This window comes from Oncorhynchus mykiss, chromosome 7 (assembly GCF_057628025.1).
Source record: "Oncorhynchus mykiss isolate SJ-2025 chromosome 7, ASM5762802v1, whole genome shotgun sequence".
Lineage (NCBI taxonomy): Eukaryota > Metazoa > Chordata > Actinopteri > Salmoniformes > Salmonidae > Oncorhynchus > Oncorhynchus mykiss.
The window spans coordinates 70683205-70700790 of NC_143028.1; the positions used below are offsets into that span (position 1 = coordinate 70683205).

At 43.6% G+C, this 17586-nt stretch overlaps 2 protein-coding genes across 3 annotated transcripts in view; one reads left to right on the plus strand and one right to left on the minus strand.

Moving 5' to 3' along the window:
* LOC110528507 (cytosolic 10-formyltetrahydrofolate dehydrogenase) overlaps window positions 1-17586 on the minus strand; it is a 44924-nt gene that overhangs the window by 11699 nt on the left and 15639 nt on the right. For both annotated transcript variants that reach the window (XM_036984087.2, XM_036984088.2), the window contains exons 8-12: window positions 5533-5658; window positions 5271-5362; window positions 1043-1190; window positions 653-772; window positions 338-465 (exon numbers count right to left, since the gene is read on the minus strand). In XM_036984087.2, the coding sequence (XP_036839982.1) occupies window positions 338-465; window positions 653-772; window positions 1043-1190; window positions 5271-5362; window positions 5533-5658 (614 nt within the window). The remainder of the gene's footprint in view (window positions 1-337; window positions 466-652; window positions 773-1042; window positions 1191-5270; window positions 5363-5532; window positions 5659-17586) is intronic.
* Window positions 6563-14514, plus strand: LOC110528508 (uncharacterized). Its single transcript, XM_021610614.3, has 2 exons — window positions 6563-6863; window positions 12804-14514. Exons 1-2 carry the CDS (start codon window positions 6671-6673, stop codon window positions 13661-13663), a joined length of 1053 nt encoding a protein of 350 aa, XP_021466289.1. The 5' UTR covers window positions 6563-6670; the 3' UTR covers window positions 13664-14514.

Sequence of the window (17586 nt, forward strand, 5' to 3'; positions counted from 1 at the left end):
AATTTAACACTGGAAAATGCACCTTAACGGAAAATATTACACAAATCAAAAAGTGAAGTGTGACCTCACCCACGTCTTCAAAAAACATCTATATATTATCCTGTGTATCTTATAGACCCAGCGATACATGGTTGAATGCCTTGTATAGTTGCCTGCATTTTAATGTTTCAAAGACCACCTGTATTATTATATGTGGCTGGGTCTTAGTCTTGTGTTGCATCAGAAATGGAGCCCTATTTGAGATGGAACCTATGGGCCCTATTCCCTATGGATCCAGGTTAAAAGTACTGCGCTATAATAGGATGCTATTTTACATGCTTGTTTCTAATAGACTGACTTATATAGGAGTCTGCCTCTGTCTCTGGGGTTTATCTTTCCCCACTCTCCCTCCTCGAACGCCTCCTTGGCGGCCGCTACAGCTCGGTCCACGTCACTGGCTTGAGCTAAAGACACATCACAGATAGCCTAAAGAGAGAGCGAGAGAGATGGGAAACACAGACACACACAAACACACATACTGTAAGAGTGATATAGTCACTTAATTTGTCATCGTCTGAGACAAACCAAATTGGTGCGAGCAGATCAAGTTATTAAGACCTTTAGGAAAACCATGGATCAGACATTAATGGACAAGTGAAAGCTAGCTCCCTACTGTTCCATCTGTTGGGTTGATGGTCTTGTACGTCTTCCCTCCCTCTGCATCCACAAACTCCCCGTTGATGAAGAGCTGGTGGGGCATCCGGATGGTCATGTTGTTGATGTTCTTCTCCACCTAGTTACAGGACATTTATATTATGCTACCTAATCCAAAGGCCTTTTCAGGCTTGTTGTGTTCTTCCTTAGTGATCATGTTACTAATGCAGGAGACTGAAATAAGAACTGGAACGCCCTCCAAAGTTTCACTCCTGAACTTAACGGCCTACATTAGATTAGAGTATTGAGGATAATGCTGATTCTGGTGGTAATAATGATGATGATGGTTATGATAATGATGAAGATAGAGGATCATAGTAATAATGACGATGATGATGGTGACTCTTACGTAGTCAACGACCAGCTCCTCCTCGTCGTCCTCCCCTCGGAGCTTCCTCACACACATCTGGATGAAGTCCTGGAAGGTGGTGTTCATGTACACGTCCTCATTCTGCAGCTGACACCCACTGGCCCTCAGCTTCACCTCCTCCACCAGCCTGACAACATAACATAGGATTAACTTTATTGTACCAGAAGTAAAATATCATACTTCTTCATCAACGTCTAATTTTATGTATGCTTTGGAGTTATTTACTTACTGCAGAGAGAGGGGGAGATGGAGGGGGAGTGGGGGATGGGGCTAGGGCGAGGTGGGGGGTGAGAGGGTGTGGAGAGCGAGAGTGAGAGTGAGGGAGGGAAGCAAAGGAGGTGGTAGGGATGAAATAGGTGGTAGGGGTGAGATAGGGATGAAGGAGGTGGTAGGGGTGAGGTAGGGATGTAGGAGATGGTAGGGGTGAGGCAGGGATGAAGGAGGTGGTAGGGGTGAGGCAGGGATGAAGGAGGTGGTAGGGGTGAGGTAGGGATGTAGGAGATGGTAGGGGTGAGGCAGGGATGAAGGAGGTGGTAGGGGTGAGGCAGGGATGAAGGAGGTGGTAGGGGTGAGGTAGGGATGAAGGAGGTGAAGGAGGTGGTAGGGGTGAATGAGGTGGTAGGGATGAAGGAGGTGGTAGGGGTGAGGTAGGGATGAAGGCGTGGTAGGGATGAAGGTGGTGGTAGGGGTGAGGTAGGGATGAAGGAGGTGGTAGGGGTGAGGTAGAGGTGAAGGAGGTGGTAGGGATGAAGGGAGTGGTAGGGATGAGGTAGGTGGTAGGGGTGAAGGAGGTGGTAGGAGTGAGGTAGGTGGTAGGGGTGAAGGAGGTGGTAGGAGTGAGGTATGGATGTAGGAGGTGGTAGGGGTGAGGTAGGGATGAATGAGTTGGTAGGGGTGAGGTAGGGGTGAAGAAGTTGGCAGGGGTGAGGTAGCAGGGAAGACGGTGGTAGGGATGAAGGAGGTTGTAGGGGTGAGGTAGGGATGAAGGGAGTGGTAGGGGTGAGGTAGTGATGGAGGTGGTAGGGGTGAGGTAGGGATGAAGGAAGTGGTAGGGGTGAGGTAGGGATGAAGGAGGTTGTAAGGGTGAGGTAGGGATGAAAGAGGTTGTAAGGGTGAGGTAGGGATGAAGAAGGTTGTAGGGGTGAGGTAGGGATGAAGGGAGTGGTAGGGGTGAGGTGGGGATGAAGGAAGTGGTAGGGGTGAGGTAGAGATGTAGGAGGTGGTAGGTGTGAGGTAGTGATGTAGGGATGTATGAGATGGTAGAGGTGAGGTAGTGATGAAGGAGGTGGTAGGGTTGAGGTAGTGATGAAGGTGGTAGGGGTGAGGCAGGGATGAAGGGAGTGGTAGGGGTGAGGTAGGGATGAAGGTGGTAGGGGTGAGGTAGGGCTGAAAAAGTTGGTAGGGATGAGGCAGGGATGAAGGAAGTGGTAGGAGTGAGGTAGGGGTGAAGAAGTTGATAGGGTTGAAGGAGTTGGTAGGGGTGAGGTAGGGATGTAGGAGGTGGTAGGGGTGAGGTAGGGTGAGATAGTGATGAAAGAGTTGGTAGGAATGAGGCAGGGACAAAGGAGGTGGTAGGGGTGAGGTGGGGATGTAAGGAGGTGGTATGGGTGAGGCAGGGATGTAGGAGGTGATAGGTGTGAGGTAGGGATGTAGGAGGTGGTAGGTGTGAGGTAGGGATGTAGGGGTGAGGTAGGGATGAGGGAGTTGATATGGGTGAGGTAGGAAAAAGAAGTTGATAGGAGTGAAGGAGTTGGTAGGGGTGAGGTAGGAGGGAAGAAGGTGGTAGGGGTGAGGTAGGGATGAATGAGGTGGTAGAGGTGAGGGAGTTGATAGGGGTGAAGGAGTTGGTAGGGATGAAGGAGGTTGTAGGGGTGAGGTAGAGATGTAGGAGGTGGTAGGTGTGAGGTAAGGATGCAGGGTTGAGGTAGGGGTGAGGGAGTTGATAGGGGTGAGGTAGGAGGGAAGAAGGTGGTAGGGGTGAGGTATGGGTGAATGAGTTGGTAGGGGTGAGGTAGGGATGTATGAGGTGGTAGAGGTGAGGGAGTTGATAGGGGTGAAGGAGTTGGTAGGGATGAAGGAGGTTGTAGGGGTGAGGTAGAGATGTAGGAGGTGGTAGGTGTGAGGTAGGGATGTAGGGTTGAGGGAGTTGATAGGGGTGAGGTAGGAAAAATAAGTTGATAGGGGTGAAGGAGTTGGTAGGGGTGAGGTAGGAGGGAAGAATGTGGTAGGGGTTAGGTAGGGATGAATGAGTTGGTAGGGGTGAGGTAGGGATGAATGAGGGAGTTGATAGGGGTGAAGGAGGTTGTAGGGGTAAGGTAGAGATGAAGGAGGTGGTAGGTGTGAGGTAGGGATGTAGGAGGTGGTAGGGGTGAGGCAGGGATGAAGGATGTGGTAGGGATGAGGGGGTTGATAGGGGTGAAGGAGTTGGTAGGGATGAAGGAGGTTGTATGGATGTAGGAGGTGGTAGGTGTGAGGTAGGGATGTAGGGTTGAGGTAGGGATGTGGGAGATGGTAGAGGTGAGGTAGTGATGTAGGTGGTAGGGGTGAGGTAGTGATGAAGGTGGTAGGGGTGAGGTATAGATGAAGGAGATTGTAGGGGTGAGGTAGGGATGAAGGAGGTGGTATGGGTGAGGTAGGGATGAAGGAGGTGGTAGGGGTGAGGTAGGGAGGAAGGAGGTGGTAGGGGTGAGGTAGTGGTGAAGGAGGTAGTAGGGGTGAGGTATAGATGAAGGAGGTTGTAGGGGTGAGGTAGGGATGAAGGAGCTGGTAGGGGTGAGGTAGTGGTGAAGGAGGTGGTAGGGGTGAGGTATAGATGAAGGAGATTGTAGGGGTGGGGTAGGGATGAAGGAGGTTGTATGGATGTAGGAGGTGGTAGGTGTGAGGTAGGGATGTAGGGTTGAGGTAGGGATGTGGGAGATGGTAGAGGTGAGGTAGTGATGTAGGTGGTAGGGGTGAGGTAGTGATGAAGGACGTGGTAGGGGTGAGATAGTGATGAAGGAGTTGGTAGGGGTGAGATAGTGATGAAGGACGTGGTAGGGGTGAGGTAGGGATGTAGGAGATGGTAGGGGTGAGGCAGGGATGAAGGAGGTGGTAGGGGTTAGGCAGGGATGAAGGAGGTGGTAGGGGTGAGGCAGGGATGAAGGAGGTGGTAGGGGTGAGGTAGGGATGGAGGTTGTAAGGGTGAGGTAGGGGTGAAGGAGGTGATAGGGATGAGGTAGGGGTGAAGGAGATGGTAAGGGTGAGGTAGGGGTGAAGGAGATGGTAGGGGTGAAGGAGGTGGTAGGGGTGAGGTATGGATGAAGGAGCTCGTAGAGGTGAGGTAGGGATGAATGAGGTTGTAGAGGTGAGGTAGGGATGAATGAGGTTGTAGAGGTGAGGTAGGGTTGAAGGAGGTTGTAGAGGTGAGGTAGGGATGAGTGAGGTGGTAGGGGTGAGGTAGGGATGAAGGAGGTGGTAGGGATGAAGGAGGCTGTAGGGATGAGGCAGGGATGAAGGAGGTGGTAGGGGTGAGGCAGGGATGTAGGAGATGGTAGGGGTGAGGCGGGGATGAAGGAGGTGGTAGGGGTGATGCAGGGATGAAGGAGGTGGTAGGGGTGAGGTAGGGATGTAGGAGATGGTAGGGGTGAGGCAGGGATGAAGGAGGTGGTAGGGGTGAGGCAGGGATGAAGGAGGTGGTAGGGGTGAGGTAGGGATGTAGGAGATGGTAGGGGTGAGGCAGGGATGAAGGAGGTGGTAGGGGTGAGGCAGGGATGAAGGAGGTGGTAGGGGTGAGGTAGGGATGAAGGAGGTGAAGGAGGTGGTAGGGGTGAATGAGGTGGTAGGGATGAAGGAGCTTGTAGAGGTGAGGTATGGATGAAGGAGCTTGTAGAGGTGAGGTAGGGATGAATGAGGTTGTAGAGGTGAGGTAGGGATGAATGAGGTTGTAGAGGTGAGGTAGGGTTGAAGGAGGTTGTAGAGGTGAGGTAGGGATGAAGGAGGTGGTAGGGATGAAGAAGGTGGTAGGGGTGAAGGAGATGGTAGAGGTGAGGTAGGGATGTAGGGAGTGAGGAATGGGGAAGAGGTGGCATTCAACTCCAGCTGCTGTAATGCGTTTCCCTTTTCATCATAATCATTGATAGAAAAAACATTTCCCACTTGGTGTACTGTCTAAAACCCATTGACTTGCACCCTTTGACCTTTTAGATGTCCATGCTGGTGTGTTGTTTACCTGACCACGTCCATAGAAGCAGCCCCAGACTTGAAGAAGTCAGTGGAGTCCTCGATGGCATCCACATTAGTCAAGATGCTCTTCCACACACCCTGTCAATGGGACAAGACAACACTGTAAACACTGGTCTGGAGTCAGTTTATCAAGGGTTAAGTTGACAGATAAACATTTACATTTACAACCTTGTTCAAATTAGCTGAAAAATCAGTGTAAGACAGATAGATTCAATAGTAAAGTGTTAGTACTTTTTTTATTTTCTTACCCTCATTTGCTCAGCGAAGGCCTTCTCCTCCTCAGTGAGCTCCACAGAAGCGCAGCTCCCAGAGCTGAAGTACCTTGCCGCCGCGATCATCTTCCCATCTTCAAACTGCAGGTTCTTCACTAGCAACTGGACAGACAGACATCATGCTGTTCAACATGTCTGCATGCACTGGTTTAGTTTGTTTCAAACAGTCCAAAGTCATGCCATTATAATACACTGAATTAGGATTCAACTATCTATTCAGCTGGCTTCACATTAGGGAAAGGGAAAGGGAGTCATAGTCATGCAGTACTAGGACAGTGACCAGAGAGGTTCTTACTGTCTTTGGAGCTACCATAATGTTAACCAATAGCCATAGTGCAGCACAAGTTCCTGTCTGGGTAGTGGGTTTGGAAGAAATAGCGATTTGAGAGTCTGTCTGTGCTGAACATTTGAACCAAAAATAAAAGATAAGGAGGCGTGTACTTGGATTACGGAGAAGGAATGGAGAGAAAGAGTGGGGCAGAGGAGGTCGAAGAGAGAGAGGAAGGAAGAGGGTGAGGTTGAATTGGTAAGAAAAAATAAAAAAGGGGGAGATGGTTTAGTTGAAGAAGAATGGTAGAAAAGTGTAAGCAGATTGAGCAGGATCAAAGACAGGAGGAGAAATGGAAGTCGAAGAAACCTTGTCGATGTTTGTACCATGTTTTGTGCTGCTAGCATGTTGTGCTGCTGCCATCCTGTGTTTCCATGTGTTGCTGCCATGCTATGTTGTTGTCTTAGGTCTCTCTTTATGTAGTGTTGTGGTGTCTCTCTTGTCGTGATGTGTGTTTTGTCCTATTTTATTTTATATTTTATTTTTAATCCAAGACCCTATCCCCGCAGGAAGCCTTTTGCCTTTTGGTAGGCAGTCATTGTTAACTGACTTGCCTAGTTAAATAAAGGTTCAATAAAAAATAAAAAGACTTCGTTTCCACTCCGGACAACAGGTGGCGATATAGTGCGGTATTGGGTTGCCGTGCACGCACTCTAAAATAGTAGAGTTAGCAGTGTTTACTTCCGGGCTCTCGGACTGGCACATTTCACAAGGATTAAAATAAAATAAAAAGCTTTCAATTTATTTACCTTGCTAATAAAATACAAGCAACAGTGTATTTACAATATGTCAAAAATGCAATTGCTCAATATGTTTCTGCGCGAGCGATTGACAGCGGCTGCTGTAGAGATATTTGGAGTAGTTGAAAAGACGATAGTGGAGTATCAAGAAGAAATCATCCGTTCGAAGGAAGAGAACGAACGTTTACAGAAAATGTTGGATATGGTCATTAAACCTCATGTCAAGTTACATAGAGCAGGTTTGTAACGGGGACTATTTCAATGTAATGTTTGACTGGCTTGTAGTCTACTCTATGTCACTGCCCTCGCGATGCTTGCTATGATTAAAAATATCGTCCCCAGGGTCAGGGACCATCAACTGAATTCAGCCGCGGGCCGATTGTTGGTCAGGGGGCTGGAACTTAATTACAAATAATTTGTAGACTGCGACTTAACCGCAAGAAGCCCAAACAGATAATACTTGACTAAAACATAATCATTTCAAACATTGCTTTTGTACATTTGTGTACGATCATATATACACTACATGACTATAAGTATGTGGACACCTGCTCGTCGAACATCTCCAAAATCATGAGCATTAATATGGAGTTAGTCCCCCCACTCTTCTGGGAAGGCTTTCCACTAGATGTTGGAACATTGCTGCAGGGGCTTCCATTCAGCCACAAGAGCATTTGTGAGGTTGAGCGATTAGGCCTGGCTCGCAGTCGGCATTCCAATTCAACCCAAAGGTGTAAGATGGGGTTGAGGTCAGGGCTCTGTGCAGGCCAGTCAAGTTCATCCATACCAATCTCGACAAACCATTTCTGTATGGACATCGCTTTGTGTACGGGGGCATTGTCATGCTGAAACAGCAAAGAGCCTTCCCTAAACTGTTGCCACAAAGTTGGAAGCACAGAATCGTTTTGACTCTAGAATGTCATTGTATGCTATAGCGTTAACAGTTCCCTTCACTGGAACCAAGGGGCCTAACCCAAACCAATATTCCTCCTCCACCAAACTTTACAGTTGGCACTATGCATTCGGGGAGGTAGCGTTCTCCTGGCATCCGCCAAACCCAGATTCGTCCATTGGCCTGATAGATGGTGGAGCGTGATTAATCACTCCAGAGAACGCATTTCCACTGCTCCAGAGTCCATTGGCGGCAAGCTTTTCACCACACCAGCCGACGCTTGGCATTGTGCATGGTGATCTTAGGCTTGTCTGCGGCTGCTCGGCCATGGAAACCGATTTCATGACGCTAATAGTTATTTTGCTGGCGTTGCTTCCAGGGGCAGTTTGGAACTAGGTAATGAGTGTTGCAACAGAGGAAAGACTACTTTTATGTACTTCAGCGGTCCTGTTCTGTGAGCTTGTGTGGCCTACCACATTGTGGCTGAGCCATTGTTGCAGAAATGTGACTAACTGACTTGTTGGAAAGGTGGCATCCTATGACGGTGCCACGTTGAAAGTCACTGAGCTCTTCAGTAAGGCCATTCTACTGCCAATGTTTGTCTACTGGCTGAAGTAGCCAAATCCACTCATTTGAAGGAGTGTCCACATACTAGTGTTTGTATTATGCAGGGTAATACTTTGGAACATATTTACAGTCATGTCCAACAATTGTAAAAAAATGTACGTTTTTGTGAGAAAACTTGGGGGGCGGGGGAAATAAAATCACCTACGGGCCAAATTCGTCCCACAGGAGGGCAGTTGGGGAACCCTGGCCTAGTCAGACATTATTGTTCCAGCTGGCAAAAACAGTGCCTTCAGAATGTATTAACACCCCTTGACCTTTTCCACATTTGGTTGTTTTACAGCCTGAATTTAAAATTGATTACATTTACATTTTGTGTTACTGGCCTACACACAATACCCCATAATGTCAAAGCAGACTTATGTTTTTAGACATTTTTACAAATAAAACATTTAAAAGCTGAAATGTCTTGAATCAACAAGTATTCAACCCTTTTGTTATCGGGAAACTATACTTAAGTTGACGGGAAAAAATGTGCTTTACAAGTCACATAAGTTGCATGGACTTAATAGTGCTTAACAGGATGTTTGACTGACTACCTCATTTCTGTACCCTACACATATAATTATCTGTAAGGTCCCTCAGTTGAGTAGTGGATTTCAAACACAGATTAAACTACAAAGACCAGGGAGGTTTTCCAATGCCTCGCAAAGAAGGGCATCTATTGGTAGATGGGTAAAAATGTAAAAAAAGCAGACATTGAATATCCCTTTGAGCATGGTGAAGTTATTCATTACACTTTGGATGGTGTACAAACACCCAGTCACTACAAAAATACAGGTTTCCTTCCTAACTCAGTGGCCGGAGAGGAAGGAATCCACTCAGGGACTACACCATGAGGACAATGGTGATTTTATAATACACTGAACAAAAATATAAACGCAACATGTAAAGTGTTGGTCCCATGTTTCATGAGCTGAAATAAAAGATCCCAGAAACGTTCCATACGCACAAAGTGTATTTCTCTCAAATTTAGTGCACAAATTTGTTTATATCCCTAGTAATGAGCATTTCTCATTAGCCAAGATATGCCACACCTGCCAGGTGGATAGATTATCAAGAAGTTGATTTAAACAGCATGATCATTACACAGTTGCACCTTGTGCTGGGGACAATAAAAGGCCACTCTAAAATGTGCAGTGTCTAGTTTTGTCACACAACACAATGTCACAGAGGTCTCAAGTTTTGAAGGCGTGTGCAATTGGCATGCTGACTGCAGGAATGACCACCAGAGGTGTTTGCAGAGAATTTACTTTTCAGTTTTCTACCATAAGCCGCCTCCAACGTTGTTTTACCCTATTTAGAGATGCATGTTCGTGGACGATGAACAATAGTGTCTTGGTGACAACATGACCGAGCAGCTTAGATTACTGTTTGATTTGAGAAGGACGCTCCTCACTCACCACTTTTGTCACTGGCCATAGGCCGGTGCACCCGTATGAATCAAGGTTAATAGAACTCCCTCAGTGAGAGAAGATTTGAAATAGACAAGATGGCAGAGTCCACATTGTTGGATTACTTCATGGGGAAAATGTTGGTTTAATAATGGAGCGTTTTCTAAGTTCAAACGAAACTCCTGCAACTAGACATGTTTAGAACACATACAGTACCAGTCAAAAGTTTGGACACACCTACTCATTCAAGTTTTTTATTTTTATTTTACTATTTTCTACATTGTTGAATAGTGAAAACAAACTATGAAATAACACACATGGAATCAAATAGTAACCAAAAAACTTAAACAAATCAAAATATTTGAGATTTTTCAAAGTAGGCACCCTTTTTGTCTTGACTGCGTTGCACACACTTGGCATTCTCTCAACCAGCTTCATGAGGAATGTTTTTCCAACTGAAGGAGTTCCCACATATGCTGAGGTCTTTTTGGCTGCTTTACCTTCACTCTGCGGTCCAACTCATCCCAAACCATCTCAATTGGTTTAAGGTCGGGTGATCTGTTGCAGCACTCCATCACTCTCATTCTTGGTCGTCTCTTAACAGTTGAGATGTGTCTGTTACTTTAACTTTGAAGCATTTATTGGGCTGCAATCTGAGGTGCAGTTAACTCTAATGAACTTATCAACTGCAGCAGAGGTAACTCTGGCTCTTCCTTTCCTGTGGTGGTCCTCATGAGAGCCAGTTTCATCATAGCGCTTGATGGTTTTTGAGACTACATTTGAAGAAACTTTCAAAGTTCTAGAAATGTTCCGGATTGACTGACCTTCGTCTCTTAAATAATGATGGACTGTAATTTTTCTTTGCTAATTTGAGCTGTTCTTGCCATAATATGGACTTGGTTTTTACCAAATAGGGCTATCGTCTGTGAATACCCTTCTACATTGTCACAACACAACTGATAGGCTCAAACGCATTAAGGAAAGAAATTCCACAAATTAACTTAACAAGGTACACCTGTTAATTGAAATTACATTCCAGATGACTACTTCATGAAGCTGGTTGAGAGAATGCCAAGAGAGTGCAAAGCTGTCAAAGGCTGGCTACTTTCTAGAATCTCAAATATAAAATATATTTTGATTTGTTTGACACTTTTTTTTGGTTACTACATGATTCCATATGTGTTATTTCTTAGTTTTGATGTCCTCACTATTATTCTACAATGTATAAAATAGTACAAATAAAGAAAACCCTGGAATGAGTAGGTGTGTCCAAACTTTTGACTGGTACTGTATGTTGTCTTCCAAGTAAAGAATTGGGGAAGTCTCATCAAGTAAAGATTGGTCAAAAATATCCAGTGCTACGCTTAACATTACCTACTTCATAACACCGATCAGCAACCTGGAACAGTAACAATGGCTGTATTTGTAATGGCGAGCTTGCTGCAAACCTATAATGTAATATAATAAAGGGCAATTTCTCAAACAAGAATTTAGTTAGGACTGACTGGTGGGGAGGGTAAAACTGAAAACTAGCTGTTATTGGCAGAGAGGTTTCTTATTGGTCTATTAACTCATTTACGGCACGGTGACATTTCCGGCAGTCTTCAAATGGCTCTTACACAAAAAAAAGGCATTTATCATTTTCATAATTTCACAGTATTATTCCAACGTCATAGTGTGGAAATATACACTTACCTTGATGACAATGATATTGTTTCCACTTTGATCTTAATATAAATCCACAAGTGTTCTATGATTACAATATTAGTTTGTATTTTCTTAGCAAGTTAAGCTAATTCATGTTAGGCACTAATGTTAATCGCTCGTTAGCTGGCTAGCTAACTAGCTGGCTAGTACTTTTATTAGCTAGTTAGCTGGCTAGCTAACTAGCTAATAAAAGTACTGAGTCAGAGCAAACATAGCTAGCTAATACAGCCTGATACCAGTACTGGTGGAGGCTTAAAATCAGCATGTTGTTTGTGCAACAGTATCTTCTAAATCAAAGAGGAATAGACGAAGCATGAACAGAGTTGGGTATGGCTGCCTTTTCCTGTTACGCTCCTTGCCTATGGAATAGCCTGCAGACTAAACTTAAACTTGTCCCTCTGTCGCCCATTTTAAATATTTATTGGAGGATTTTTATTTTTGTATTGATTGTAACTGTTTCGGGTAATGCAAGTTATTGTGGTGTTAGGGGAATAACCTGTCTGTAAATGTAATCTGTGGCTGTATTTTTTTGTGTTATCTGTGATTGTTTTGTTTGTCTTGTAGTTTCTTAATCATTGTACCTAAACTGTATGTGTAAACATGTATACGCAGGGCCCAGCTGTAAAAGAGACCTTAGTCTCAGTCTGTGTTCCTTGTTGAAATAAAGGTATGTTGGCTATATGAATAAAGATTTAATGTAGCCAAAGATTATAGGGTCCCCTAGGAAACACCGTACATCACTTTGGTTCCTACCCTGTCACAATAACTCATCCAGGACATTTATTTCAAACAAGACTGTATTGAAAGTGCCCACTATTATTTATATTCTAACAATAGAATTAGAATAAACATTCTATTTCCATGATTCCAAAAGTTCACCCAAGTGTTTTGATCTAAATTGCAATTGCAACATTTGGTTAAAAATAACACCTAGTATTTTTGCCCATATCATGGCAGTGTGGAAATGATCTCAAATGAGTGCAGGAAATGCAGAAATTGATGGAAATGCAGGAAATTATTTTAGGTTGAAGTTGAATTGAAAAGTATAAAACAATCAGAATGGAGAAAGACCCATTGAAATCATTTAGAATATATGTGTTGCCACCCTAGGGTCACGCACTACTCATAAAGCAAATGTAGAACTTTTTTTATTAATCAAAAACATAAAATATTGTCAAATTTGAAAAATGATATGATATTTTGGCCATAACGCCCAGCCCTACGCTCAACAGTTTCCCGTGTGTATCAACAATGGTCCACCACCCAAAGGCCATCCAGCCAACTTGGCACAATTGTGGCAACCATTGATGTCAACATGGGCCAGCATCCCTGTGGAATGCTTTCGACACCTTGTAGAATCCATTGTCCAACGAATTGAGGCTGTTCTATTGGCAAAAGGGGGAGTGCAACTCAATATTAGGAAGGTGTTCCTAAATGTTTTGTACACTCAGTATATATAAAATAAAGGAAAGTCAAATTTTTGAACGCACTTGGCCTTTAAACATTGAAAATATGAATGTCTATCTATTGAATAACATTTATTTGCCTGTCCTTCCCTCCAGACCCTAGGCAGCTCCATGACTCTGAAGAAGAGGTTCCCCTTGAGCAGGAGTGGAGGAGGGAAAGTTCAGAGCTCACACAAAGTACAGAGGAACAGGACCTCAGGACCGATCTGGGAGAAGAGCAAATGCAAGGGCCTGAGACTCATGGTCATAACATAGAGTTTGGGTTCACTCCTCCTTGTGTGAAAGGTGATTTTGTCCAGGACCCTTGGCCCTCACACCTTTTCCAAACCCAAATTGTGGAAGACAATGAGACGAATAATCTATCAAGCACCCTAGTGGAACACATTAAAACGGAACCTGATGGAGAGGACTATGGAGTACTAACAAGTGACCCACAGCTCATGTTTGCAGTAAATGCACACTGTTCAGCAGCTCCGAGTGAAAACATGCATGGAACAGAGATTGGAGGCCCTCTGCAACGGAAAACAAAGACAGGAAGACCATTCAGACATATAGGAACGCTGTCTGAACTTAAGAAGAGACGCGCTTTGTATGAGCGATTTCGTTGCCATGTCTGTGGAAAAGGGTTTCCAGCAAGGAATGGTCTGGGAGACCACATGACAACTCATACAGGGGAGAGACCACACAGCTGTCACCTCTGTGGGAAAGGTTTCAAAGTGAAGAGTCATCTGAAAGAGCATATCAGGGTTCACACAGGAGAGAAACCCTTTGTCTGCCCAGTCTGTGGGAAAGCGTTCAGGCAGGACGCCCATATGAAAGGACATTTGAGGGGGACTCACAAGGAGAAACCATACAGATGCCATGATTGTGGCGAAAGCTTCAGTCAGATGGGAGAGATGCAAGTGCATAGGACAGTGTGCTGTGGTCCAATTGTCCTGGGCCCAAATTTGATGTAACTTTCACTCCCTTGATGCCTTCGGTGACCAGGACGTTTTAGACTTGCAGCCATGATAAGGACCATTCAAATGTGTTATTGAACAAACAAAGGAAGAATGATCTGTCCACAGTTATAAAGGTTTGAGAGAGCATCTCCTATATTTGTCAAAATTCATAAATGGGAGGGAGTTTCCAGAAAAAATGTAGCCTATGTGGTTGTCTGTATGTGGTAGTTGGCAAGTTTGTGTCCCATGAGAAATAGTTGTCAATGTAAGTAGTTCTCTGGTACCTCATATTGTATAAATATACCCAAAAAATATTTGTGGAGCACTTTGAGTCCCTGATTGAGAAGTATGTGACCCATTTTGTGAGCTGTGTCTAATATCAATAATATCCTGTATATCTTGGATATCATTTCTCCCCTCCTGTTAGCTTTCTATGTGTTTTTGTGAGAGTGGAAAACATTCTCAATTTTGGAGAATCTCTCATAAGATGGGTAAAAGTAATGTACAACAATCCTTTATGTACAATTAATAAATAAATGATTACTTCTGAGAACTTTGAATTGTCAAGAGGTGTAAAACAAGGTTGCCCTCTATCACCATAACTATTTATATGGCCATTGAACTGTTAGCTTTAAAAGATAACATTAAGGGGCTAAAAATGAAGGAAATAGAGACGAGTAGCAATAGGCCAATGATTGAAGTTATCTTGAGTCCTCAATCTTCAACCTTGAAGGGCCTTGTTGAGGACCTGGATAACTTCTCCAATTTCTCTGGACTAAAAAGTGTTATATTATGGATTGGGTCTCTAAAATAAACTTTAAATTGTCATGTGGTATCCCAATTAAATGGGCAGTTGGTGAAGTTGATGTGCTTGGTGTTTGAGTTTATTTTATTTTTACAGGGACAGTGCACATTAATCAACGTTTCAGTAAAAGTGCCGGTTTTAGCCAGCCGGCTAATTTTCAACCGCAGTCCCTGGGCAGGTTATTAAAAACCATTACAATATAGACAATCATTGAGCAGTGAGCACACACAGAGCAACATAGGACAAGCAATACGTAGCATACAGACAGAGCAACATAGAACAAAAAGCAACAAGACAAAATTCATAAAAGCAACAAAGTGTTTCCACACCTCACAAGCTACAGACAACAGACAACATGGAAAGCGGCAATACACAGCTAGGGATTATCATAAATCTGATTGACCTTTAGCCATGTCTTCATGCATTTTGTGAAAGTGTGATATGTGGTGCAGTGTATTCCAGATATGGGAAGCTCTCACAGAGAAAGCGGATTTACTAAAGGTGCTTTTCCTGAAGGGAAAAGGCACCTCTCATGGCAGACCTTGTGGATCTGCTGCCATATGTTTGGGTTTTCTGTTTAACAAACATACTGAGTGGAGGGGGAGCCAGGCCATTTAGGATCTTGAATACAAGACATGTCGGTGTATTGCACAAGATTTTCCCAACTCAGGAGCTCATGCTTTCTGAGGATGTAACAATGATGGCTATTGGGCTTCCTATCAAGCACTTTGAGAGCCTGTTTGTAGACAGACTGAATAGGTTTTAATGTTGTACAGCAAGCTTGGGCCCAACTAGTCAAGCAGTATGTTAAGTGGGGGAGTATCATAGATTTGAAGTACAGTTTTGCTACCTATGTAGTCAAACAATTTTGTATAAATCGGAAATTAGCTAGGTTGAATTTGGTTATTTGAATTACCTTTTCACATGCTTTTTAAAAGAGAGGTTGGAGTCAAGTATGATGCCAAGGTACTTAAAATCAGATACCACCTGGAGCTTCTCCCCTGACACAGACATCTGGGTCAGTAGCATCTGTTGCCCTCTTTGTGAAGAACATGCAAACAGTTTTTTTCACATTGAGATGCAAACACGAGTCACTGAGCTACTTTGTAACCTGGACCATTACAGTAGTGAGTTCTTGTGCAGCATGCACATATATCACTGTATCATCTGCATACAATTGAACTTCAGACCCAGTACAGACAGAAGGCAGATCATTCATGTTCAGGCTGAACAGGAGGGGCCCCAGTATTGATCCTTGGGGCACGCCCACATCATACCTAAGAGTGGGCAATGGCTCATTGCTCACTCTGACACACTGAGTTCTGCCTTCAAGGTATGATTCCATCCATCTCAAGGCATAGAGGGAAAAGTTTAACTTGGACAATTTTGTGATGAGAATCTCATGGTTAACAGTATCAAAAGCCTTCCTTAGGTCCAGAAACACAGCCCCAACAATGCCCCCTTTGTCCATCTTGGACTTCACATTTTCCAGAAGAAAGCAGTTGGCCGTTTCTGTGGAGTGTTTCGCTCTGAAGCCAAACTGCATGGAGTGTAATGTGAAGGGGCTGTTGTTGAGGTGGGCAATCAGTTGTTCTGCTACACACTTTTCAACAACCTTTGACACCACAGGCAGTATACTAATGGGCCTGTGTGCATATCCTGGAAAAGTTAAGCAACTAATTTAGATTAAAAAAAAAGAATCTTGAAACTGTGGAGAGGGAAAAACCTATCCATTTACAAGAAGATTACCCTGATTAATTATCTAGTGATATCGCAGTTTAAATATTTATTCTTGGATCTACTGACTCCAGGAGAATCCTTTTTCAAATCATGCGTGAAAACATCACTTTCACAAATACCATACCCCCCCCCCCCCCCAAAAAAAAAACAATTATAACCTTCCATTCTTGTGATGTCTTGGTGATAAGATATTTGTGCGTGTAACTTTCTCACTCATCACTATTCACAATTCAATCAGGACTATGCGTAATCATGGTAGCATCCAAATTAATGTAGAAGGGTTTAGAAACATTTTATTCTTATTTACAATAAAAGTGACTCCAAAATGACACAATAATATATTTACTATTTCATTTCTATTGGGCACAAAATGATCTGAAACACAACCAAAACAAGCAGAAAATGCATCCAACAAGTTTGTAGAGTCACAAGCGTGATGTAATCATTGCATGCTAGCAATATGGGACCAAATACTACACTTTTGACACTTTAATACACAAGTGAATTTGTCCCAATACTGAGAATGGGACTATGTTCAAAAAGTGCAGTAATTTCTAAACGGTTCACCCAATATTGATGAAAATACCCTCAAATTAAAGCTGACAGTCATTGTATCATTTCAAATCAAAATGCTGGAGTAGAGTGCCAAAACAACAAATACATGTGTCACAACAATTGACACATTTCATTCATTTCAATTCAAGCTATTATATAAAATACTTGCTACAAAAATAATGCTCAATATATGGGGCATTGAATAGTCAGCCTTGTGCAGACTCTGCCACGAGGAAACAGAATTAAGATTTTCTGATACTGTTCCTCGGTGGCTTGCTTTTGGAGTCTGGTCCAGGAATGATTGTTCTATCATAATATCAGGGTTCAGATGGACCTGCAAACTGTATTGTTAGAGGATCTGAAAAACCATTATTATTTAGGACACTATTGGGAGAAATGTTACAAATAGGGAAGTTATGGACCCTCGTAATTCAGTAAAATGGATGGATTTAATGCAAAAATAAATAGCATAATGGCATACTGGGAAAAATCTGGGGCAGCAGCCTAGTGGTTAGAGCGTTTGGCCAGTAACCGAAAGGTTGCTAGATTGAATCCCTGAGCTGATAAGGTAAATAATCTGTCGTTCTGCCCCTGAACAAGGCAGTTAACCCACTGTTCATAGGCCGTCAATGTAAATACGATTTTTTTTTCTTAACTGACTTGCCTAGTTAAATAAAGGTTAAATCAATTTTAAAAATCTGTGGACATCGCAGGGTTGGAGTTAATGAATGGTGGATTGGCTACTGTGGTGAAAATCCATCACTTGAAGAAAGAGGAAATTAGGAATATACAGTGCCTTGCGAAAGTATTCGGCCCCCTTGAACTTTGCGACCTTTTG